The sequence below is a fragment of the Mobula hypostoma genome, chromosome 8 (assembly GCF_963921235.1).
Source record: "Mobula hypostoma chromosome 8, sMobHyp1.1, whole genome shotgun sequence".
NCBI classification, from domain to species: Eukaryota; Metazoa; Chordata; class Chondrichthyes; order Myliobatiformes; family Myliobatidae; genus Mobula; species Mobula hypostoma.
The window spans coordinates 128,624,802-128,647,719 of NC_086104.1; the positions used below are offsets into that span (position 1 = coordinate 128,624,802).

Below are 22,918 nucleotides of genomic sequence, written 5' to 3' on the forward strand. Positions count from 1 at the left end.
CTGCTGCTGAAAAGCATCCCCGTAACATGATGCTACCTCCACTACACTTTACAAAAGGAATGGTATTACACGGTCTTAGGTTTTTACCACATGCACCACTTAGTGTTAAGGCTAAAATGTTCCAGTTTGGACTCATCTCACTAGAAGACCTTCATCCACATCTTTCCAGCATCTTCTAAGTGACGCTTTGCAAAGTCTTTCTGGGCAAGGATATGCTTTTTTTTTTAGCTAAGGCTTCTTTCTTGCCACTCTCATAAATACCCTTTTTGTGCAAGACCTTAGAGATTGTGAAGCCATGAAATTCATCTCCAGTTACAGCCACTGACTTCTGCAGCTCACTCAGAATGACTGTTGGCGTCAGTAGCGTCTCTTCCAAGGGCCATTCTTCTCTGGTGATTGAGTTTAGAGGGGCGGCCTGATCCTTTTGGAGGTAGTTTCATATTTTTCCGCTTTTTCACGATGGACTGCACTGAGCTCTGAAGTATGTTCAGTGCCTTTGAGATAGTCTTGTATCCAACCCCAGATTTGGCTTCTCTATTATCTGTCTTATTTTGAATGCTCTTTTGCCTTTGTTTTGGTTTGTCTGTTGAAAATCTACCATACTGTTGGATCTTACAGAAAGAGGGGGTACTTACTCTTATGAATTCAGTGAAAACAGGTGATCCTGCAATTTTCTACATCAACAAATTGTGTGAGTTGGTATAGTAATGCTGTATATTGCACCTGAGGAAAGTTAGCACAGTAATTACAAAGGGGATGAATACTGTTTCAGCCTCACAATTTTGGTTTTTAATTTTTATTAAATTGTTGACAGATTTTGGAACTTTTCTTTCGATTTGATATGATGCACAATGTTTTGTAGTTTAGCTCCAAAAAAACAACTGCAGTATATTTTAAAATTAAGAAAATTAGACAGTAAAATGCGAAAATAGTTGTGGGGACTGAATGCTTTTTCAAGACACTGTAGATTTAGGGTAAGGGTGAAGGGCTTTAGAGGAGATTTGAAGGGGAACTTTTTCAGCCCAAGAATGGTGAGTACCAGAAATGAGTTGCTAGAAGGAATGGTGGAAGCAGAGTTGCTGACAGCATTTAAGAGGTATCAAAATGTGCACTTTATTCATAGAAGGTAGAATTCTATGGTTGGATTCTCTCTTACTTAGTGCATAATAACAGATCTGAGACAGCTTTGGTATTGCTTGCTCAATATATTGCTTCAAGAGGCTATTCGAACATACAACCTGAGCTTATCTTCTAGATTGCCCTTGTCAATTTGAATTTTCAATCTATATTCCAATACATTTCTTACTAGCCCCCATTATTTCTTGAGCCCTTCAAGCTCATCCTTCAAGTGTTTCCAATGTACTGTTTAAGATTAAAACAATGGTGACACAAACATTGCCGCAAGAGATGGCTGGTTGGCTTGTATTGGACATTGGATCATGAATGTGCCATCTTGTGTGCTCCCTTGAATGAAAGCAGGACTGTCAGGTCCTTGCAGTTCATAGGAGGCTGATAGAGTCAGATTATGATATAGACTTCCATTCTGCTGCAGCAAAAATATTGTAATAGCTGGAATGCTTGTGTTAGGATCCTGGAAATGAATCCCACTGCCTCTGAACTCCGAAGAAGTTTCCCCAACTGTCCATTATAATGTATAATTTCACCTTTATCAGTGCCTTAATATTTTATGTACTCATACTGGACAGTACTTTGCTCCACCCTCTCCCGTCTGCCGTCTGCAGCCATCCAGTACTATTAACATTTTGGGTAGTATTGCTTCAGAATCAGGTTTATCACTGACACGTTGTGAAATTTGTTTTGTGACAAAACATAAAAATACTGTAACTTGCTGTAATAAATAAATATTGATTAAATATATTCTGCAAATAAGTTGCAAAAGAGGAATGGCGAGCTCGTGTTCATGGACTGTTCAGAAATGCAAGGCAAGCTTTTCACTGTATCTACTAAACTAGTACCAAATCTGATGGTAGAGGAGAAGAAACTGTTCCTAAAACGTTAAGTGTGGGTCGTCAGGCTCTCCTCCCTAGTGAAAGTAATCATGATTTTATCTGCAGGTGCATGTAGCATTGTATTTGTAGGGCTTTCTGACTATCTCTCAGACAGTTCCATTCAGTTTTTTTATGATTTAGTGAAATATCAATCAATTGTGAGACTTTATCATAATGGTATTTAAAGCCTGACGGTTAGCTGTTGATAATTACACTGGCTGATTACATGTTCTATGATGTGATTAAAGTGGTTACTTAATCTTTTCTAAAATAATAACTGTTTTGGACGAGTTTCTGCACTAGCATTAAGTGAAGCAAATTTTCTTGTGGCTCTGAGGCTCTTTTTTTCATTTTCTTTTATGTTTTTAGTCTATAATCTTACAGCCTCTAATTTTATTTATTTTTCTGTTTCTTAGTCGCTGATGCTTTAATGTGACATGGTGCCATAAAAGCTGACAGCTCACTGGTAAATCATCAAGGTACCACTGTTTATGAATAGGCTTTGTTAAAGACAGACTGCTCAAAAGGATGTAAATGAAAAATGTATAGAAAGATAAAATTATGAATGTTTGTAAATCTAATTGCAACATTTTTATTTAGGGTTACCCTGGCTATCACTGGCATTAGCATGTTAGTGATTGGAACAACCATTGTGGGATATTTACCAAATGGATGGTAAGAATGCTGCTTTCCTTGTTAATAGTGCAGATTTTGTAGATGTATTTACACCAATTTTCATCAGTGTCATTTTGGTACTAGTGATTTATTTTTTGGCAATAGTGGCTTAATTCAAAAGTGTAGGCAATAGCTGGACAAATGCAGGAGGGTGTGGGGTTGCAGTATGAGGGCATGGCTTGGATCAGGTGGAATTTGTAAAGTGCACCAGGAGTGTGTTAAAGAGGTACAGTATGTAGAGAATCCTACTAACCCTACTTGATCTTGCCTTAGGGATTTGAGGACGGAAAAGTGATGGAAGTGCCCTTGGGGGAACCTTTGGAAACAGTGACCTTAAGTCACGATTTTTCAAAGTCATCAGGGAAAATGTCAACATTGGTCCTTGAGATAGACCCCTAAACTAGGAAGATGATCCTACAGGATAGGTCCTGAGGTAGTTAGATTGGGAGCAGCTACTGTGGGGGAACATCTGATGAGTGAGAGATATTTAGATGCAGGAAAATAAGAGTTCAAGGTCGGCATGTAAGTGTAAGAAACAAAAACGGTAAGTAAAATTTGGGAACTATGGTTAACAAAGGTTATTGAAGGCTTACATAGACCAGTACAGTACAGCACAGGATCAGGCCATTTGGTCCATGATTTTGTGCTGAACTAATTAAACTAGTAATTAAATGCTGAACTAATTAAACTATTAATTAAATGCTGAACTAAACTAATCCCTTCTACCTACTTATTGTTAATGTCCCTCCATAATCTGCACATCCACGTGCCTACCTAAGAGACTCTTGAACACCTTGATCATATTTGCCTCCATCACAACCCCTGGCAGTGTATTCCACTCACCACTCTGAGTTTTAAAAAAAACTGCCCATGCATCTTTTTTCAACATGCCCCTTCTCACCTGAAATTGCATGTCCTGTGCTATACAGATTTTGACCCTAGGGAGAAAGATTCTAGCTGTCTATCTATACCTCTCAAAATCTTATAAATCTCTATCAGATCTGCCCTGAACCTCTGCTCCATTTAAACCCAAGTTTGTGCAACCTCTCTTCTTAACAAATGCTCTCTAATCCAGGCAGCGTCCTTTCTTCTGCACCCTCTCCCAAGTATCCACATCCTTCCTCTGATGAGGTGACCAGAATTTAATGCCCTACTCCATATACAGCCTAACTAGAACTTTATAAAGCTGCAGCATAATTTCCAGAAGTTAATGTTTCTACTTTGGAAGGCAAGCATGTCATATGTCTTCTTAACCACCATATAAACCTGTGTAGCACCTTACAGGGAACTACGAACTTGGACCCTAAGATTTCTTAGTAATCAACACTGTCTTGCCATTAACAATATGCTGCCCTTTATTTTTGATCTCTCAAAAGAGCAATTGGCCAGTTAAACTCCATCTGGCATTTTTTCACCCATATCTGAAACTGATCTGTATCCTGCTGTAGGATCTTGCCCATCTTCTACGCTGTGCACAACACCACTAATCTTTGTATCATGTACAAGCTTGCTTAATTCACCCGTCTACATTTTCATCCAAGTCATTTACATATATCACAAACAGCAGAGGTTCCATTATTGATCCCAGCGGAACACCACTAGTCATGGGCCTTTTACCAGAATAAGTCCCATAAAATAACAGACATATCGCTTTGGATACTGTTGGGGTGAGGAAGGGGTGGGGAGAAATGACCTACCAGGAGCGAGCCAAGTGACTGGGTCTATGGCTGAGAAGGGAAGTGGTGATAGAGGATTCATTAGTTAGGGGAGCAGACAGGAGATTCTGTGGATGTGAAAGAGACTCTTGATGCTATGTTGCCTCCCAGTTGGCAAAGTCAGGGACGTCTCAGATCATGTCTACTGCATTCTAATAGGGAAGGATGAGCAGCCAGAAGTTGAGGTACATATTGATACGAGTGACATCGGTAAGAAGAGGGATGAGATCATATACGGAGAATATGGGAAGTTGGGTAGGAAGCTGAAAAGCAGGACCTCAAGGGTAGTAACCTTTGGATTGCAGCATATGCCATGTGCAAGTGAAAGTAGGAATAAGTCGATTTAGCAGGTAAATGTGTGGCTGAGGGGGCTGGATTTCAGATTTGTGGATCATTGGGATCTCTTTGGAAGATATGACCTTTACAAAAAGAATGGGTTGTACCTGAACTTGATGGGGGCCAATATCCTTGTGGGCAGATTTGCTAGAGCTGTTGGGAAGGGTTTAAACTATTTTGGCAGAGAATGGGAACCAGAGCGGATAGGTCAATGAATGGAGCAGTTGGTCTACAAATAGGTGCTAGATGCAGCATCTAGTGAAATTGTGAGGAAGGGTAGGCAGTTGATAGGACAGAATTGCAGTCAGTGAGATGCGTTGAAGTGTGTCTTTTAATGCAACATATATCATAAATTACAGTGGTGAATGTAGAGCATTGTGGAGAGGTAGCTGTCACAAGGGCAGGTATGATTGCTAAATGTTCTGGGGTTTAGATCTTTCAAAAGGGACAGGGAGGGAGATAAAAGAGGTAAAGAAGTGGCATTGATGATCAAGGATAGTATCACAGTAAACGGAGGATATCATGGAGGTTCATCTTCTGAGTCAGTGTTGGTGAACTCAGAAACAAGAAGGGAGACATTCACTCTATTGGGAGTACTCTATACTAACTTCTCCCCACCCCCAAATAGCAACAGAGACACTGAGGAACAGATCGGGAGGCACATTTTGGAAAGGTGCAGTAGTAACAGTGTTGCTGTCATGAGGGACTTCAACTTCCCTAATATTGATTGGCACCTCCTGAGTGCAAAAGGTTTAGATGAGGTAAATTTGTTAAGTGTGTCCAGGAAGGATTCCTGATGCAATACGTAGATAGGCCAACTAGATCTGGTGCTAAGTAGTGAACCAAGTCGGGTGTCAGTTTTCTCAGTGGTGAGTATATTTGGAGACAGTGACCACAAATCCCTGACCTTCACCATGGCTTTAGAGAGGCATAGAAACAGACGACATGGAAAAATATTTAACTGGGGGAGGAGGAATTATGCTGTTAAGCAGGAACTGAGGTTTATAAGTAATTGGTCAAGCTGCACTGAGGGTATTGCAAGCAGTTTTGGGCCCCTTGTCTAAGAAAAAATGTACTAGCATTGGAGAGGGTCCCGAGGAGGTTCATAGGATTGAAAGGGTTAATGTACGAAGAGCATTCGGTGGCTCTAGGCCAAATGTAGAATGATGAGAGGGGAACTCCTTGAAACCTATTGAATATTGAAAGGCCTAGGTAGAGTGGATGTGGAGAGGGTGCTTCCTATAGTGAGGGAGTCCAGGACCAGAGAGTAGTGAATCTGTGGAATTCATTGCCATAGATGGCTTTGGAGACCAAATCTTTGGATATATTTAAAGCGGAGGTTGACAAGTTCTTGGTTAGTCAGGGTGTCAAAGGTCACGAGGAGAAGGCAGGAGAATAGGATTGAAAGGGGTGATAATCAGCCATAATGGAATGGAAGAGTAGACTCAATGGGCTGAATAGCCTAGTTCTGCTCCTGTGTCTTACGGTCTTCACTTGAGAGCATTAATTGGGAACGGATGTATTCAGGGAAACCCATAATGGAAATTTGGAGGTTGTTTAGGGAGCACTTGCAAGGGATTCTGGATAGGTTTGTCCCATTGAGGCAGGGAAAAGATGGTAGGGTTATAGGAACCATGGCAGCTTGGCGCCAAGGTGCAGGAAGTGAAGCTGGAGATGCGAGTAAGGGCTTCATCAACTGTAGCATGAAGGAAGCTACTTTTTCTGAAAATGGAGGACAAACCAGATTATCTTTGAATAGTAGGCCTCTTATTAAGAAGAGGTGCAGTGAAACTGAGAGAAAGGGATGGTGTCCTTGCAAGAGACTGGATGGGAGGATATACAGTGAAGGTAGCTGTGGATGTTAGTCAGTAATTGGTATGACTCCTAAGATGGAGATAAAGAATTCTAGACAAGGGGGAAACGTATCAGAAATGGCCCAAGCAAATTTGAGAGTGGGATGGAAGTTATTAGCAAAGGTAGTAAGATTGCTGAGTTCCATACAGGTGCAGTAAGCAGTATCATTGCCATCGTCGATGTAGCAAAGAAGTAGTTGGTGAGTGGTGCCAAAGGTAATTTAGAACAGGAACTGTTCTAGATAGACAATAGAAGAATGGACGACGTGTCCATGGCTATGTGTCTGATCTGTAGAAAGTGAGAGGAACACAGAACACCACAGCACAGTACAGGCCCTTTGGCCCACAATGTTGTGCCAAGGAGTCAAGAGAGAAGTTGTTCAGGGTAATTACAAGTTCTGTCAGGCAGATGAATAAAATCCAGGTTTATAATCACTGACATACGTTGTGAAATTTCTTGTATGAAGCGGGAGTACAGAGCAATACATTAAAAGGTTACTATCAGTTACAAAAGAAATTTATTTTTAAGAAATGTATAAAGAGAACAAACAGTGAGTGTTCATGAGGATCAGTGTCTGTTCAGAAATCTGATGGTGGGATGTAAAAGTTATTCCTAAAACGTTGTGTGTGTCTTCAGACTCTTGTCTCGCTTCCTCGATGGTAGCAATCAGAAGATGGCATTTCCTGGAAGCTCAGGGCCCTTAATGATGGATGCCACATTCTTGAGACTTCGGCAATTGAAGGTGTCTTCGATTGTGGGGGTAGGGGGTGACTAGTGCTCATGATCGAGCTGGTTGAGTGTACAGCCTTCTGTAGGCTATTCTGATTCTGTGTACTGGTGCCTCCATATCATACAGTGATACAACCAGTCAAAACACTGTCCATGGTACATCTGTAGAAATTTGCTAGTCTTTGGTGACATACCAAATCTCCCAAATTCCTAATGAAGTATAGACCGATGAGACTGTTGCTGGAGTGAAGCTGCTTGGATCTGTGTACTAGGAAGAAGCAATGGGTCTTGACCTTTCTGATAGGTGACAGAGGTGTATACGTGTGCAGGATGCAGATGGAAAGGGACTGCTCAAGGAGAGAGAGGATAGAGCCAAGGTATGAAGAGATACATTCAGGGGTCAAGTGTAGTGATAGAAGCTGGAAGTATGAAGTTGAGGTACTCTCAGTTTGGAGGTGGTGGAGGGGAGATACCCTAATGTGGTGAGATCTCCAGTCTGAAAGGCAGTCAGCTGGTGTACATTGATAGTGTCCTGGTCCAGGGATAGATATCAAGAGTCGTGTCTAGCCTCGGTAAGGTATATGTCAGTCCACCAGACTACAATGGCACTGTCCTTCTCTGCGAGTTTGATGACAAGGTTGAGATAGTTGCAGGTTGAGTGGGGAGGATGAGGTTGGAGTGAGTAAGTGATCTGTGGAGAATCAAGACAGTTGAAATAACATTGGCATTTGGAAATGCAATGTTCAAAGGAGGTAGAAGGCCAGAATAGAGTGTCCATGAGGAGGGGGAGAACTGGAGGAAGGGGTCATCAGTGGTGGTTCAGGACTCCTTGCCAAAGAAACAAGCACAGAGGCAACATAAGAGCTTGACATTATAATTGGTGTTACACTTGTCACCTTCACATTCCAGCGCTCATTGAGGTGTGAGCGCAGGATTGTGAAGGTGATGCGCTCACCTCCAAAGGGTGAGGCATTGAGTATAAGTTCTGGTTGCTTAACCTATAGGAAAGTTTGGTATAACAGAAATAGTGAGGAGAAGGTTCACCAGGATGTGAATCTACACCAGGTGTAATTTTTATAAGGAAAGATTAGACAGTCTAGGCTTATCCCCTTCATGGAAAAAAAGAGGCTGAGGGTTGACCTTGTAGGGGTTTATAAAATTATGAGGGACAGAAATAAGATCTAGAGTGACACACATGGGCAAAGTGATGAGAAAGCATGTGACACACTTTCCTTTATCAGTCAGGGCATTGAGTACAAGAGTTGGGATGCCTTGTCCAGCTGTTCAGGGGCCTGTGTCCATGTTATGTCGCTCTGGTGTTGTATTAATTGAGTAATCTGGTATTGAAAAAGTAATGTAGGCAATGAAACAGTGAAACAATTGAATTGTGATGAAAACACATCTAATTTACTAATGCCTTTCCAGAATAGAATTGGAGGGGATTTCGTCTTGTGGTTTTGAGTCATACTCAGCATTTATTATTTTAGCTACCTCTTTTTGTCCAACTTTCCGGTGGTCATTGGAAACTCGGGGTGTGGAATGGTGAGAGATTATAATGCCCAAGTGACACACGTTTCGAAGAAATTTTTCAGAGACCATTTGACTTGTCAGCTTGGTGCTAACCCTAAATGCAATTATATGTCAGCTTTATGGCCCAACGGTCCAAGATGATTCAAAGACTGTGTTGATACAGGATTCATTAGGAATTGACTGTAGTATCTCAATGAATCTGGTTAAGAGAAGAATAATGCAAATTTACTGAAAAGTTTGAAAGGAAGTTTAAAATTTTTCGTTCTGTAGAAACTTATCTACTAACTTGTATTAATTGTGCCTTATCTTCAATTTTCCTTTTGCCTAGGTTGAAGGACTTTTTGAGCAAGCACGTACACTTGATGTGCTACAGGATCTGCGTGAGAGCGCTGACTGCTATTATACATTATCATGACAGGTTGGTATATATTGCTGACAGAGTAGGTAGCATTATCCCAAAATTTACTTGTCACTGGGTACTTGAATTTCATTTGGCAATTAAAGTCAGTAAGTTTAAAAAGTTGCACATTTTATCATGGAAACCAGATAGAAGGAAGATATGGTTTGTTGTAGCACTGTAAGTATCAACACTTACCATTTTTAAAGTTATGAAACACCCCAAGTGACGTAATATTTGTATTATCAGATAAGGTTTGACATCATGCCTAAGAAAGGAATTTTGGGACTGATAGCTAAGATCTAAAGGTCAATGTAGAGAACTTAAAAACCATAAATAAGGAGAGAGAAGGAAATATTCAAGGAAACAGTTCAAAGCCGAGGGTAAGACAGCTGAACATATGACTGTCAGCAGTTGGATCATTGTGCTAGAACTGAAGGAACATGGATGTACAGGTGGTAGGTGTGATTGAGAAAGGGAAATTTGACAGCATGAATAAGAATTTTAAATTTAAAAGTGTGGACTGGGTTTGGGTGCAGAGGGGGTGTGCAGGACAAAAGTAGGTCAGCAGAAATGGAACAGCTGATAAGGTAGACTTATAGCATGAACACCAGTATTTTGAGCAATAAATAATAAATCTGCTCTTACTCCATCTGCATGCACTTTCCCCATGGTTATGAATTATGGTTATGAACTTTCCAAATGGTCATGGTTTCATGAATTATTCCAATTCCATCTTAATCATGTTCAAGTACAATATATGACATTTTCTGTAATTTTAATAACTAAGGAAATTGTTTTTTTTTAAAAGCTCTTTTAGTCTTGTTCAACATTTGAAGATCTAGCATGAAGTTGTGTGGACAAGTTAAGTTACGAGTTTTTTAAAGAGTAGAATTACTTTAAATATATTAGTACTACTTTACCAGTATCTATAAACAACAGCCCCGTTTTGGGCAGAAGTGGCTACCCAGCTAAATTCAATTCAGCTTCCCATTCCCACTCTGCCATGTCTGCCCATAACTTCCTCTACTGCCATGATGAGGCCAAACACAGGCTGGAGGAGCAGCACCTCACATTTTTTCGGTGTCTCTTCCAACATGATGGTATGAACATTCATTTCTCTAACTTATGGTAATTTCTCCTCCCCTTTCCTATCTTTTTCCATTTCTTATTCTGGTTACCCTCTAGCCTCTTCTCTTCTGTCCTGCCCATCGCCTCCCTCTGGTTACTCCCTTTCTCTTTCTTCTATGGTCCGCTGTCTCCTCTTATTAGATTCCTTATTTTCACCCCTTTACCACTTTCACCTGTCCATCCCCCGTCCAGCTACCACCTCCTAACCTGGTATCACCTATCATCTGCCTAGCTTGTACTCCTTCCCCTTTGAGTATACAGGTCCTCCCCAACTTCTGTTTCCGTGAAGTGTTCATAACCCAGATAGTTTGCAATTCAGAAATGTGGCCATGAACTGAGTTCCCACAGGGTAAAAATGCATGTAGCCCCACAGCAACTGGCATGTGCATCTTGCCGGTCTCCAAAATACTTCTTTGTACAAAGCCAGGAAGGACCTGTATTGATTGCTAGAGTACATCTTCAATATTTCTTTAATTTTGCAGTGTATGTAATTGTGGGATCTGTAGTTACTTGGGATTTTTCTATAGAACCCTCCCAATGGGAACAGAGATGCAGATTGGGAGGCAGATTTTTAAATGATGTAGCCATTATGGTAAACTAGCCAAGAATATAAAGGAGGATAGTGCAAGCTTCTTTAGGTGTGTGAAAAGGAAAAAAATAGTTAAGACCAAAATTTGGCCCTTGAAGACAGAAGCGGGTGAATTTATTATGGGGAGCAAGGAAATGGCAGACGAGTTGAACAAGTACTTTGGATCTGTCTTCACTAGGGAAGACACAAACAATCTCCCAGATGAAAAAAGTGGCCAAAAGACCTAGGGTAATGAATGAATTGAAGGAAATTTATATTAGGCAGGAAATGGTGTTGGATAGGCTGTTGGGTCTGAAGGCTGATAAGTCCCTGGGACCTGATGGTGTGCATCCCAGGGTACTTAAGGAGGTGACTTTAGAAATCGTGGACACATTGGTAATCATTTTCCAATGTTCTATAGATTCAGGATCAGTTCCTGTGGATTGGAGGGTGGCTAATGTTGTCCCTCTCTTCAAGAAGGGAGGAAGAGAGAAAACAGGGAATTATAGACCGGTTAGCCTGACGTCGGTGGTGGGAAAGATGCTGGGGTCAATTATAAAAGATGAAATTACAACACATCTGGATAGTAACAGGATTGGTCCAAGTCAGCAGGGAAATCGTGCTTGACTAACCTTCTGGAATTTTTTGAGGATGTAACTATGAAAATGGACAAGGGAGAGCCAGTGGATGTAGTGTACCTGGACTTTCAGAAAGCCTTTGATAAAGTCCCACATAGGAGATTAGTGGGCAAAATTAGGGCACATGGTGTTGGGGGCAGAGTACTGACATGGATTGAAAATTGGCTGGCTGACAGAAAACAAAGAGTAGTGATTAACGGGTCCCTTTCGGAATGGCAGGCGGTGACCAGTGGGGTACCACAGGGTTCAGTGCTGGGACCGCAGCTTTTTACAATATATATTAATGATTTAGATGAGGGAATTAAAAGTAACATTAGCAAATTGGCCGATGACACAAAGCTGGGTGGCAGTGTGAAATGTGAGGAAGATGTTATGAGAATGCAGGGGGACTTGGACAGGCTGGGTGAGTGGGCAGATGCATGGCAGATGCAGTTTAATGTGGATAAATGTGAGGTTATCCACTTTGGTGGTAAGAACAGGAAGGCAGATTATTATCTAAATGGAGTCAAGTTAGGAAAAGGGGAAGCACAACGAGATCTAAGTGTTCTTGTACATCAGTCACTGAAAGCAAGCATGCAAATACAGGAGGCAGTGAAGAAAGTTCATGGCATGCTGGCCTTCATAACAAGGGGAATTGAGTATAAGAGCGAAGAGGTCCTTCTGCAGCTGTACAGGGCCCTGGTGAGTCCACACCTGGAGTACTGTGTGCAGTTTTGGGCTCCAAATTTGAGGAAGGACATTCTTGCTATTGAGGGAGTGCAGCATAGGTTCACAAGGTTAATTCCCGGGATGGCGGGACTGTCGTATGTCGAAAGATTGGAGCAACTGGGCTTGTATACTCTGGAATTTAGAAGGCTGAGAGGGGATCTTACTGAAACATATAAGATTACTAAGGAATTGGACACACTGGAGGCAGGAAGCATGTTCCCACTGATGGGTGAGTCCAGAACCAGAGGCCATAGTTTAAGAATAAGGGGTAGGCCATTTAGGACGGAGTTGAGGAAAAACTTTTTCACCCAGAGAGTGGTGGATATATGGAATGCTCTGCCCCAGAAGGCTGTGGAGGCCAAGTCTCTGGATGCTTTCAAGAAAGAGATGGATAGAGCTCTTAAAGATAGCGGAATCAAAGGTTATGGGGATAAAGCAGGAACTGGATACTGATTGGGGATGATCAGCCATGATCACAGTGAATGGCGGTGCTGGCTCGAAGGGCTGAATGGCCTACTCCTGTACCTATTGTCTATTGTGGAGTCCTGGCTGTCACAAGGGTGGGATTAGCTGCAGGGTATTTTGGGATTTAGATGTTTCAAAAGGGACAAGGTGGGGAAATGATATTGCTAATTAGGGATAGTATCACAACTGCAAAGGGAGGATATTGTGGAGGAATTGCCTTCTGAGTCAGTATGGGTGGAAGTCAGAAACAGAAAGGGAGCAATTACTCTATTGGGAGTATTCTATACACCCTCCAGTAACAAGAGACACTGAAAAACAGATCAGGAGGCAGATTTTGGAAAGCTACAAAAAGCAGGGTTGTTGTCATTGATGGCTTCAACTTTCCTAATATTGACTGGCATCTCATTAGTGCAAAAGATTTAGATGGAGCAGAATTTGTCAGATGTGTCCAGGACGGATTGCTGGTGCAATATGTAGGTAGGGTGGCTAGATGAGGGGCCATAGTAAATCTGGTGTAAGGCAATGAACCAGGTCAGTAGTCAGATCTCTGAGGCTTATGGAGAGAGTGACTGCAGCTCCCCACTTTCACCATTACCTTGGATAAGATAGGAACAGGTTTTATTGGCGGACAGTGAACTATTTTGCTATTGGGCAGGAACTTGAACTGTAAATTGGAAACGGATGTACTCGGAAGCAGAAATGAGGAGGTTGTTTTGAAAACGCTTGCTCGGGGTTGTGGATTGAGACAGGAAAATGATGGTAGGGTGAAGGAACCATAGCTGATGAGATCTGGAACATCTAGTCAAGTGGAAGAAGGAAGCATACTTAAGGCTTAGGAAGCAGGGATCATGCAGAGCTCCAGAGAGTTGCAAGGTAGCTAGGGAGGACCTTAAAAATGGACTTAGAAGAGCTACATGTACATGAAGAACATGAGAATTACTTGAGTGAGGCTAGGACTAATTAGGGTCAAAATTGGAAACATACCTGGAGTCAGAAGAGGTAGAGGAGGTCCTTAATGTATACTGTGCTTTAGTATTCACCAGTGAGAAGTAACTTTAACAAATGTGAAGTCAGTATAGAACAGTCTGATGTGCTGAAACATGTTGATGTTAAGAAAGAGAACATGTTGGAACTTTTGAAAAATGTTAGGATAAGTCCCCAGGGCTCTTTGGGATATACTCCAGTTTACTATGGAAATTGAGGGAAGAGGAGATTGCTGAGCTTTTGGCGATGACCTTTGTGCCCTCACTGGTCACAGGAGCAGTACGAAATGGTTGAAGGGTAGCAAATGTCATTCCTTTGTTCAAGAAAGATATAGGAAACTCTTGGGAATTATAGATCAGCAAGTGGTGGGAAAACTTGAAGAGAATTCTTAGAGACAGGATTTTGAGAAACATTGTTTGATTAGGGATAGTGAGCATGGTTTAGTGGGAGGCAGGTCTTGCCTCACTAACCTGATTGAATTCTTTGAAGAAGTGACAAAACAAATTGACAAAGGCAGATCTCTATATATGGTGTGTATGAATTTTAGTAAGGCATTCGACAAGGTTCCCTATGGTAGGCTCATTCAGAAAGCAAGGAGGCATGGGTTCCAGGTTTTCTTGGCTGTGTGGATTCAGAATTGGCTTGCCCACAGAAGGCATAAAGCATAAGACATCGGAGCAGAATTAGGCCATTCAGCCCTTTGAGTCTGCCCTGCCATTCCATCATGGCTGATCCTGGATCCCACTTGACCCTGATATCTTTTGATACCCTGACCGAGGAAGAAACAATCAACTTCCGCCTTAAATATGTACACGGGTTTGGCCTCTACCATAGTCTGTGGCAGAACACTGCACAGATTTACTGCTCTCTGACTTAAAAAAAAATCTTCCTTACCTCTGTTCTGAAGGGTTGCCCCTCAATTCTGAGGCTGTGTCCTCTAGCTCTGGATATTCCCATCAGAGGAAACATCCTTTCCACATCCACCTTATCTAGTTTTATCAACATTCGGTAGGTTTCAATGAAATCCCCACACATTTTTCTAAATTCCAGTCAGTACAGGCCCAAAACTGCCAAATGCTCCTCATATGTTAACCCCTTCGTTTCCAGAATCATGCTCGTGAACCTCCTCTGGACTCTCTCCAATGACAACACATCCTTTCTGAGATATGGAGCCCAAAACTGTTGACAATACTCCAAGTGAGGCCTGACCAGTGTCTTATAAAGGCTTAGCATTATCTCCTTGCTTTTATGTTCTGTTCCCTTTGAAATAAATGCCAACATTACATTTGCTGCCTTTACCACAGACTCAACCTGTAAATTAACCTTCTGGGAGTCTTGCACGAGGACTCCTAAGTCACTCTGGACCTCTGATGTTTGAACCTTCTCCCCATTTAGATAATAGTCTGCATTATTCCTTTTTATTAAAATGCATATCATACATTTCCCAACACTTCCTTCTGCCATTTTTTTTGCGCATTCTTCCAATTTGCCTAAGTCCTGATGCAATCGCATTGCTTCCTCAGCAGTACCTACTTCTCCACCTATCTTTGTATCATCTGCAAACTTTGCCACAAAGCCATCAATTCCATTGTCTAAATCACAGATGGATCTTGGAGTCCACATCCATAGATTCCTCAAGGTTGTAGTGCAAGTTGATAGGGTGGTTTAGAAGGTGTATGGTGTGCAGGACTTCATTAGTTGAGTTCAAGAGCCAAGAGGTAATGTTGCAGCTCTGTAAAATTCTGGTTAGACCACACTTGGAGTATTGTGTTCATTTCTGGTCACCTCATTATAGGTAGGATGTGGAAGCTTCAGAGGGGGAACAGAGGAGATTTACCAGGGTGCTGTCTGGATTAGAGAGCAAGTTAGGGCTTTTCTCTTGGAGGGAAGGAAGATGAGAGGTGATTTGATAGAGGTCATTCAAGATGATAAAAGGCATAAATTGAGTGCACAGCCAGACTTTTCCCCAGGGTGAAAATAAGTTATATAAGGGGCAAAACTCTAAGGTGTTTGGAAAAAAATATAGGGGGATGTCAAAGGTAGGTTTTTTTTACAGAGTGGTAGGTGCATGGAACCTGCTGTCTGGGGTGGAGTTTGAGATAAATTCTTAGGTGGGATGAACAAAAAATGGAAGGCTATGTGAGAGGAACAACTAGATTGATCTTAGAGTAGGTTAAAAGGTCAGCCCAATATTGTGGGCCAAAGGGCCTGTACTGTGCTGTATTGTTCTATTAGAAATGCTTTGTTAAATGGTGCGCATTACATCCCACAAACACAATGGATGATACTGAGAACCTGTAAAATGAGGATTGTTTACCACCTGTATTAAACTCCTGAAACAGGTAGCAGATCAACTGATGATCCCACTGGTGATAGCACAGGACAGTTAACATCTTAGCCCATGTGTATTTTTAACACAGAAAATCCCAGCAATGCTTGGCAGGTCAGTCTGAATCGATGAATTGCAAAAATATTAATGTCTTATGTTAGTGGTCTCTTTCAAAATCTTGGACTGATATGTTACCTCTCTTGACATCCTTCTGAAAGTTGCTCAGGAAACTGGTTCTAGTCACCTAAATTTATTTGTATCTCAATAATCTTTGTTTCTTAAGATTCTTGCTCTTCAGATCTCTCTACTACCTTTGTCGTTTCCACCCCTATGAACCTTTTGTGGTGGTGTCCTCCTATGGTTACTTTCTTTTCCAGTGATTGCCACACAAAGCCCTGTATTCATACTGAGGACATGCTTTATATGTTGTATAAAAGTATGGTTGCGCTAAATGAGGTGAACACATCAGCAGCTTAAAACTGAGCATCCGAGAGGTGCTGTGAATTACCATCAGGAAAAGAAAGGTACACCATCACAATACAACCTTGTGATCTGACATGTACAAATTCTGCAGTACTATCAAGCCAGGGATAAATAAGGAGTACAGAATTACATGTGCCCAGCAGGCATAACTAAACATGCTAAACAAAAAGGCAGTGTGAGATAGAATTAACACTACCAACAGATCGGGTTCAAGTTTTGCATCCCTGCCACATCGTGTGAATGGTGGATAATTAGCAACCGTTGGGATGAGCAGGAAGCTTCAAGGACTTTGACCTCTCCCATTGTGTCCAATCCCAGTACAAGTGCCAAAGCTGCAGAGTATTTTATGGGGGAAAAAAAGACACCATATTTAGCAAGCTTTGTTGAGAAGATCCACCTGAGCATCCTGCTGAGATCCTCACCCCTATAGGAACCTATATTCAGCCAATTTGAATCAGTTCATTTGATATCAGTAAAAAGCTGAGACACTGGATATAGCAGACAACATGCAGTATCTGCGAGAACATAGAACGGTATAGCACATGAACAGGTCCACCATGTCTGAACCAACCATGACCACAGCGCAACATCTCGTTTGCTTGCATGTGGTCTGGATTGTCCTCTATTCTAATGTGCTGCCTGTTCATGTGTGTATGTTTAAATACCTCTCAAAAACGTTGCTATTGTAACTGTTTTTACCACCTCCCCTGGCAGCACATTCCAAGCACCTCCAGTTAATTGAAACATCCTTCTGATACAGATGTGCTTAAGAATCTCACCAGTATCTATGCCCTTTGGTGAACTAAAGCAAACTAATTATTTAGGAACTCGCCCACTTCCTCAACCTTCACATTTAAATTCCCACTTTTGTCCTTGAGTGGACCTATTCATTCCCTAGCTACCTTCTTGCTGCTTATAAATTGCTGTGGGATTCTCCTTAATTCTACTATTTCATGGCCTCATTTAGCCCTCCTGATTCTTGTTTAAGTTCTTTGCTGCTTTAATTTCCTAAGCCTGAAAATATGCTGCTTTTCCCTTTCTGACAAAACTTCAAATATCTTTTTTGTCTTCCAAGGATCCTGGACCTTGCCATGCTTTCATTCTCACAGAAAACACTGTCCTGAACTCTAACCAGCTAACCTTTAAATTGCTTCCCACATGTCAGATGCAAATTTATCCTTAAATAGATATTCCAAACTACAATCCTCAGTTCCTGCCTGATACTATAGTAATTAGACTTCTCCCAGTTTAGTACTTTTATCCAAGATCCAGTCATATCTTAATCCATAACTGTCCTAAAGCTCACAGAATTATGATCACTGTTTGCAAATTCCACCCCCTCTAAAACTTCAATCACCGGGCCAGGCTCATTCACCATTTCAACTGTAGTATGGCCCCTTCCCTTGGTGGAATATCTGTATATTGTTTCAAGAATCCTGCTAGGATGTATCTACCAAAGTCTACCCCATCTATGTCGTTGGCACTATGGGAGTCCCTGTTTATACTGGGCAAGTTTGCATCATCCATTACAACAATGCTGTTTTGTATTATTCTATGATACATCTCCAGCTGGCAGTTGGAAGGCCTGTAGTGGTAGCACCTTGATATTGTACTGTATTGAAGTTGTTCGCTTGAGTGTGCTTCAGCCAAGCTGTTCCACACAATTACAGCATTGGATTATACTTGACAGTGTGGAATATTGCCCAGGTACAGTGTGATATCAAGAAAGAGAACACATCTTTCAGTCACCAGTAGAGTGATGTCAGGTGCCAAAGATAGCTTCATCAGGTGCCATTTACTCACTAAAGAAATAGTTCACAGGGGTGTACTTTGCATTTTGCTTCTTTACCTCAATGGCAGAGTTGAATTCCAGAGATGACACAAGTGTGACTACTGTTGACAACAAAGGAATATTCAACCAATTGTGACATCGGGGTGGGGAGGAGGTTGGAATAAATCTGAAATTATGGGCACCTGGGGGAAGGACTCTGTTTATTAGAGTTGTATGTTGTACACAGGGAAATCATGAGGAAGTCCTGCCTTAGGACATCACTGCTGCAATTCTTGAGGGCAGTATCTAAGACCAACCAGCTTGAGCTGTGTCATTGGTGACACAGGATATTCATTGGCTGTTCTGTATTCAATTCCATCTGCAACTCCTCACCAAATAGTGATCCATCCTTGCATACAAGATCTAAACTCCATCAGCATGAACTGATAAGTAACATTTATACCCAAAAGTGTTAGGCAATGGCTATCTCCTACTGGGAAAAAAGTCTGACCACTTTGATATTCAATGGTATTAATATCAAAATACCGTACCCTCAAAGTTCTGGAGATTGCCATTAACCAGAAACTCTGGATCAGCCACAACAATATAGTGGCTACAAGGGCAGGTCAAAAATGACTCACCTGACCCTCCAAAGTCCTTCCACTATATGTAAGACACAAGGCAGGAACATGATGGAACACTCTCGATTTGGCTGAATGAATATAGCTTCAATAGTACTTGAAAAGTTAGACACTATTATGACAAAGGAGCCCACTCAATTGATAGCTCACAAAACCACTCAACATTTACTACCAGCACATTGTGACTGCAGTGTGTAGCATGTATAAAATGTACTGCAGTTGCTTACCCAAGCCACCTTGATTACACCTCCCAAACCAAAGGGTCCAATGCTAAAGAAAAAGGACGTGGGCAGCAGGAGAATGGGAATGCCACCCGAATATTGTATTCCAAGTTGTGCACTATTCTGACGTGGAAACATTGCTATTCTTAGTTGCTGGATCTAAATCCTAGAAGTCCATTCCCAACAGCATGACAGGCATATTTTCACTGGAAGACCACAGCAGTTGAACAAGGCAGCTCTATAACAATATCTCAAGGGCACTTAGAGGTGGGTAATAGATGGTGGTCTAACCAGGAATGTCCAGATCCCAAAAATAAATCAGTAACAGCTCCTAATACCACCTCGTCAATGTCCTTTACAATTCTCCAACTCCTTACTTGTCTTAATTTTTTCGAGATATCTGTTGTTGCTTCTGGCCATTTGCCATCTGTTGTTCTCTGAAGCTTTTCCCAGGTGCATTTCTATATGTAATGAATACGAAGCAGAGTTGTTTTATAGTTAGTGGACGGGAAAGAAAAGGTGAGATTGCTGGGAGAAAGATGCTGGACTGATGTGCTGTGGGAAATTGCTGGATCAGAGGAAGACTAAAAGACTGATAAACAATAAACATTTATCCCAGCCTGTATGTGAAATAGAAGGGGCTGGCTACAGTGTTTAAGCCAGCAAGATATTACACAGACCTGCAGACACTGAGCTTTCCAGTGATTGTGTTGATATTTGTGTATTTCCTTGACAGTGAAAACAGACCCAAAAATGGAGGTATATGTGTTGCAAATCATACTTCTCCAATTGATGTCATCATTCTGGCTAGTGATGGCTTCTACGCTATGGTGAGTAATTCTCTATGTGCAGATCCATGTAAAAAGCTGAATAGATGTAAATAATGCCATGTACCTTGGATTCTAAAACTAGCCATTTTGTTTCTAGATATTGTCATCTTCAATCTATCATATTCTTATATTGCTCAGCAAATGGTCTACATAGTGCATACCAGCCTTTGTCAGTAAACTGAATAAAAGCATATTAACTCATTGCTGGCTCTTGAACCAAGTGGGTTTCAAATTGTTTTCAGAATCAAATTCTAACTCAGATTAAGCATTCCATATTCTGACAACTTTAAATAAAGCCTTGTCAATCTTACTTCCAATTATTTAAAATTTATGATTATAGATTCATAAGGCACAGAAGAAAGCTGTTTAGCCAACCATGACCATAATGACCATAAATACTGTTCTTTCGTAGTTCTGTTTACCGCAACTTGGTCTTTTATGCTGTGATAATCGCAATGTTCACACAAAAATGTACTTTTTAAATGTTGAAACAACTTGCCTCCTCCACCTTCTTGGGCAGTGCTTTCCAGATCACAACCACTGTCTGGATGAGAAAAGCTTCTCTTTGGAACCTCCAGATTAAAGAGGTTTTAAGATGATTAGCTATTACTTTTATGTTCTATTCCTTTATTTAAAAACACTAATTAGCCTTACGGGTTTTAAGGGCTCCATGATAATGTAGTGGTTAGCGCAACACTATTAGAGCAACATTTGAGTTTGAGTGTGATGAACATTTTTTTAAAATTGTTCAGCAAATTTTCTTCAGTTTTTTTTAAAGTATAATTTTAAAGGTGCTCAGAAAATGAATAGCATCTAACTCTAGCTGTGAAGTGGTTCGCACTTAATTCTGTGTGAGTTTCAGAAAGGACAGAGGATAAGACTAGAGTGGACATCCACAACATACGGTATACAGTGGCATGCAAAAGTTTGGGCACCCTGGTCAAAATTTCTGTTACTGTGAATTACTGTGTGATAAGTGAGTAGAAGATGAACTGATCTCCAAAAATCATAAAGTTAAAGATGAAACATTCTTTTCAACATTTTAAGCAAGATAAGTATTATTTTTGTTTTGTACATTTTAGAGTGAAAAAAGGAAAGGAACACCATGCAAAAGTTTGGGTACCCCAAGAGATTTGAGCTCACATATAACTCTTACCAAGGTCTCAGACCTTAATTAGCTTGTTAGGGCTATGGTTTGTTCACAGTCATCGTTAGGAAAGGCCAGGTGTTGCAAATTTCAAAGGTTTATAAATACCCTGACTCCTGAAACCTACAGAAAGCATTTACGAGCTGTGATACTTGCCAAAGGGGGTGTTACTAAGTACTGATCATGCAGGGTGCCCGAACTTTTGCTTCAGACCCTTTTCCTTTTTTGTTATTTTGAAACTGTAAAAGATGGAAATAAAAAAGTAATCTTGCTTAAAATATTAAAGAAATGTGTCATCTTTAACTTAATGCCTTTAAAAATCAGGTCATCTTTTACTCAGCTATTCACAGAAACAGAAATTTTGACCAGGGGTGCCCAAACTTTTGCATTCCACTGTATATGGCAAATCTTTTGCATTTATTCATTTTCAGTGTCACCTTTCTTTCTATTACTACTTTGTCTAGAATACATCCAGTAGATTTCTGAAGTTTAGTTGACCACTTCATGGTTTTTCATGGCACTAAAATCAGCTTGGCTGAATCAGAATTTCCACTCTTGGGCAGGAGATAGGAAATTTGAACACATGAACTGGATGTATGCAAAGAACCTGGAATGTTACTAAAATATATGTATTGCTAACTGAGTATCTTGAGTGCTCCTGACAGCATTTGTAGATCTGCCTATACCAATACTATCAAAATAAGCAACTTTTGTATTGTAATTCTTCTTGTGGGGTGCTGCTGGATGTCATGATAATTGTAGTTCCCTGCAAGTTAATGCAGAACGAATTACTGTATCCTTTTTGAAGTGCGAGACATACTGTAAATATAACAATTTACTCTGCGTTCTAAAATTCTCATTCCCTTCACATAAGCAGTGTTGCTTCTCCTTTCCCTAAAACAATAAGCAATCTGAAGATAAAGATGATTTTCTTTACTTGTCAGAAAAATCTATAATAGGTTGGGAAAGGAAGAGAAAAAGTAATCACTCTTCTAGTCAGATAAATAGAACTTGTTACCTGAAGAAATGAGCCCTTTCCTAACCCTGTGTGTGACTGGATTTTGTTTAAACAGGTTGGGCAGATTCACGGTGGGCTGATGGGTGTCATTCAGAGAGCCATGGTCAAGGCTTGTCCTCATATCTGGTTTGAGAGATCAGAAGTCAGAGATCGCAATCTAGTTGCAAGAAGGTGAGGAGTATTTGGCAACTTTTCAGTCCTTTAGATTTACCGTCCAACTTATTTGTAAGTTGCCACAACATACTTAATTTTAACTGTGTTAAATCAAATAATGTTTCCTGTTAGTCCAAAAGGATTAGCTATCTACAAAATTCACTGTCTTTTTAGTGGCTCCAAGATCCAATTGATCTTGTTTTAGACTCAACAGAGTGTGAAGAATTAAAGGAGGAGGGATGGTGTTACTAGTCAGGGAAAATGTCATTGCAGTGCTCAGTCAAGATGGACTGAAGAACTCTTTAGTGAGGCGTTATGGGTGGAACTGAGAAATTAAGAAAGGTGTAACCACGTTAATAGGGCTATGTTAGAGACCACCTACGGGATTTAGAGGAACAAATGTGCAGAGCAATCACAGACTGTTGCAAGAAACATAGATTGTTGTACTATGTCATTTTAACTTTCCACATTTTAACTGGCACTCTCATACTGCAAAAGGACTGAATAGAATAGAGTTTGTCAAGTGCGTTCAGGAAAGTTTCCTTAATCATTACGTAGAAGTCCAAACAAGAGAGTGTGCAGTACT

The 22,918-nt window shown here is 40.9% G+C and overlaps 1 protein-coding gene across 1 annotated transcript in view; it reads left to right on the forward strand.

The window, feature by feature from the left end:
* gpat4 (glycerol-3-phosphate acyltransferase 4) overlaps positions 1-22,918 on the forward strand; it is a 110,777-nt gene that overhangs the window by 34,485 nt on the left and 53,374 nt on the right. Inside the window, exons 4-7 of the mRNA XM_063056809.1 lie at positions 2,610-2,684; positions 9,177-9,266; positions 19,921-20,014; positions 22,235-22,350. Of these exons, the coding sequence (XP_062912879.1) occupies positions 2,610-2,684; positions 9,177-9,266; positions 19,921-20,014; positions 22,235-22,350 (375 nt within the window). The remainder of the gene's footprint in view (positions 1-2,609; positions 2,685-9,176; positions 9,267-19,920; positions 20,015-22,234; positions 22,351-22,918) is intronic.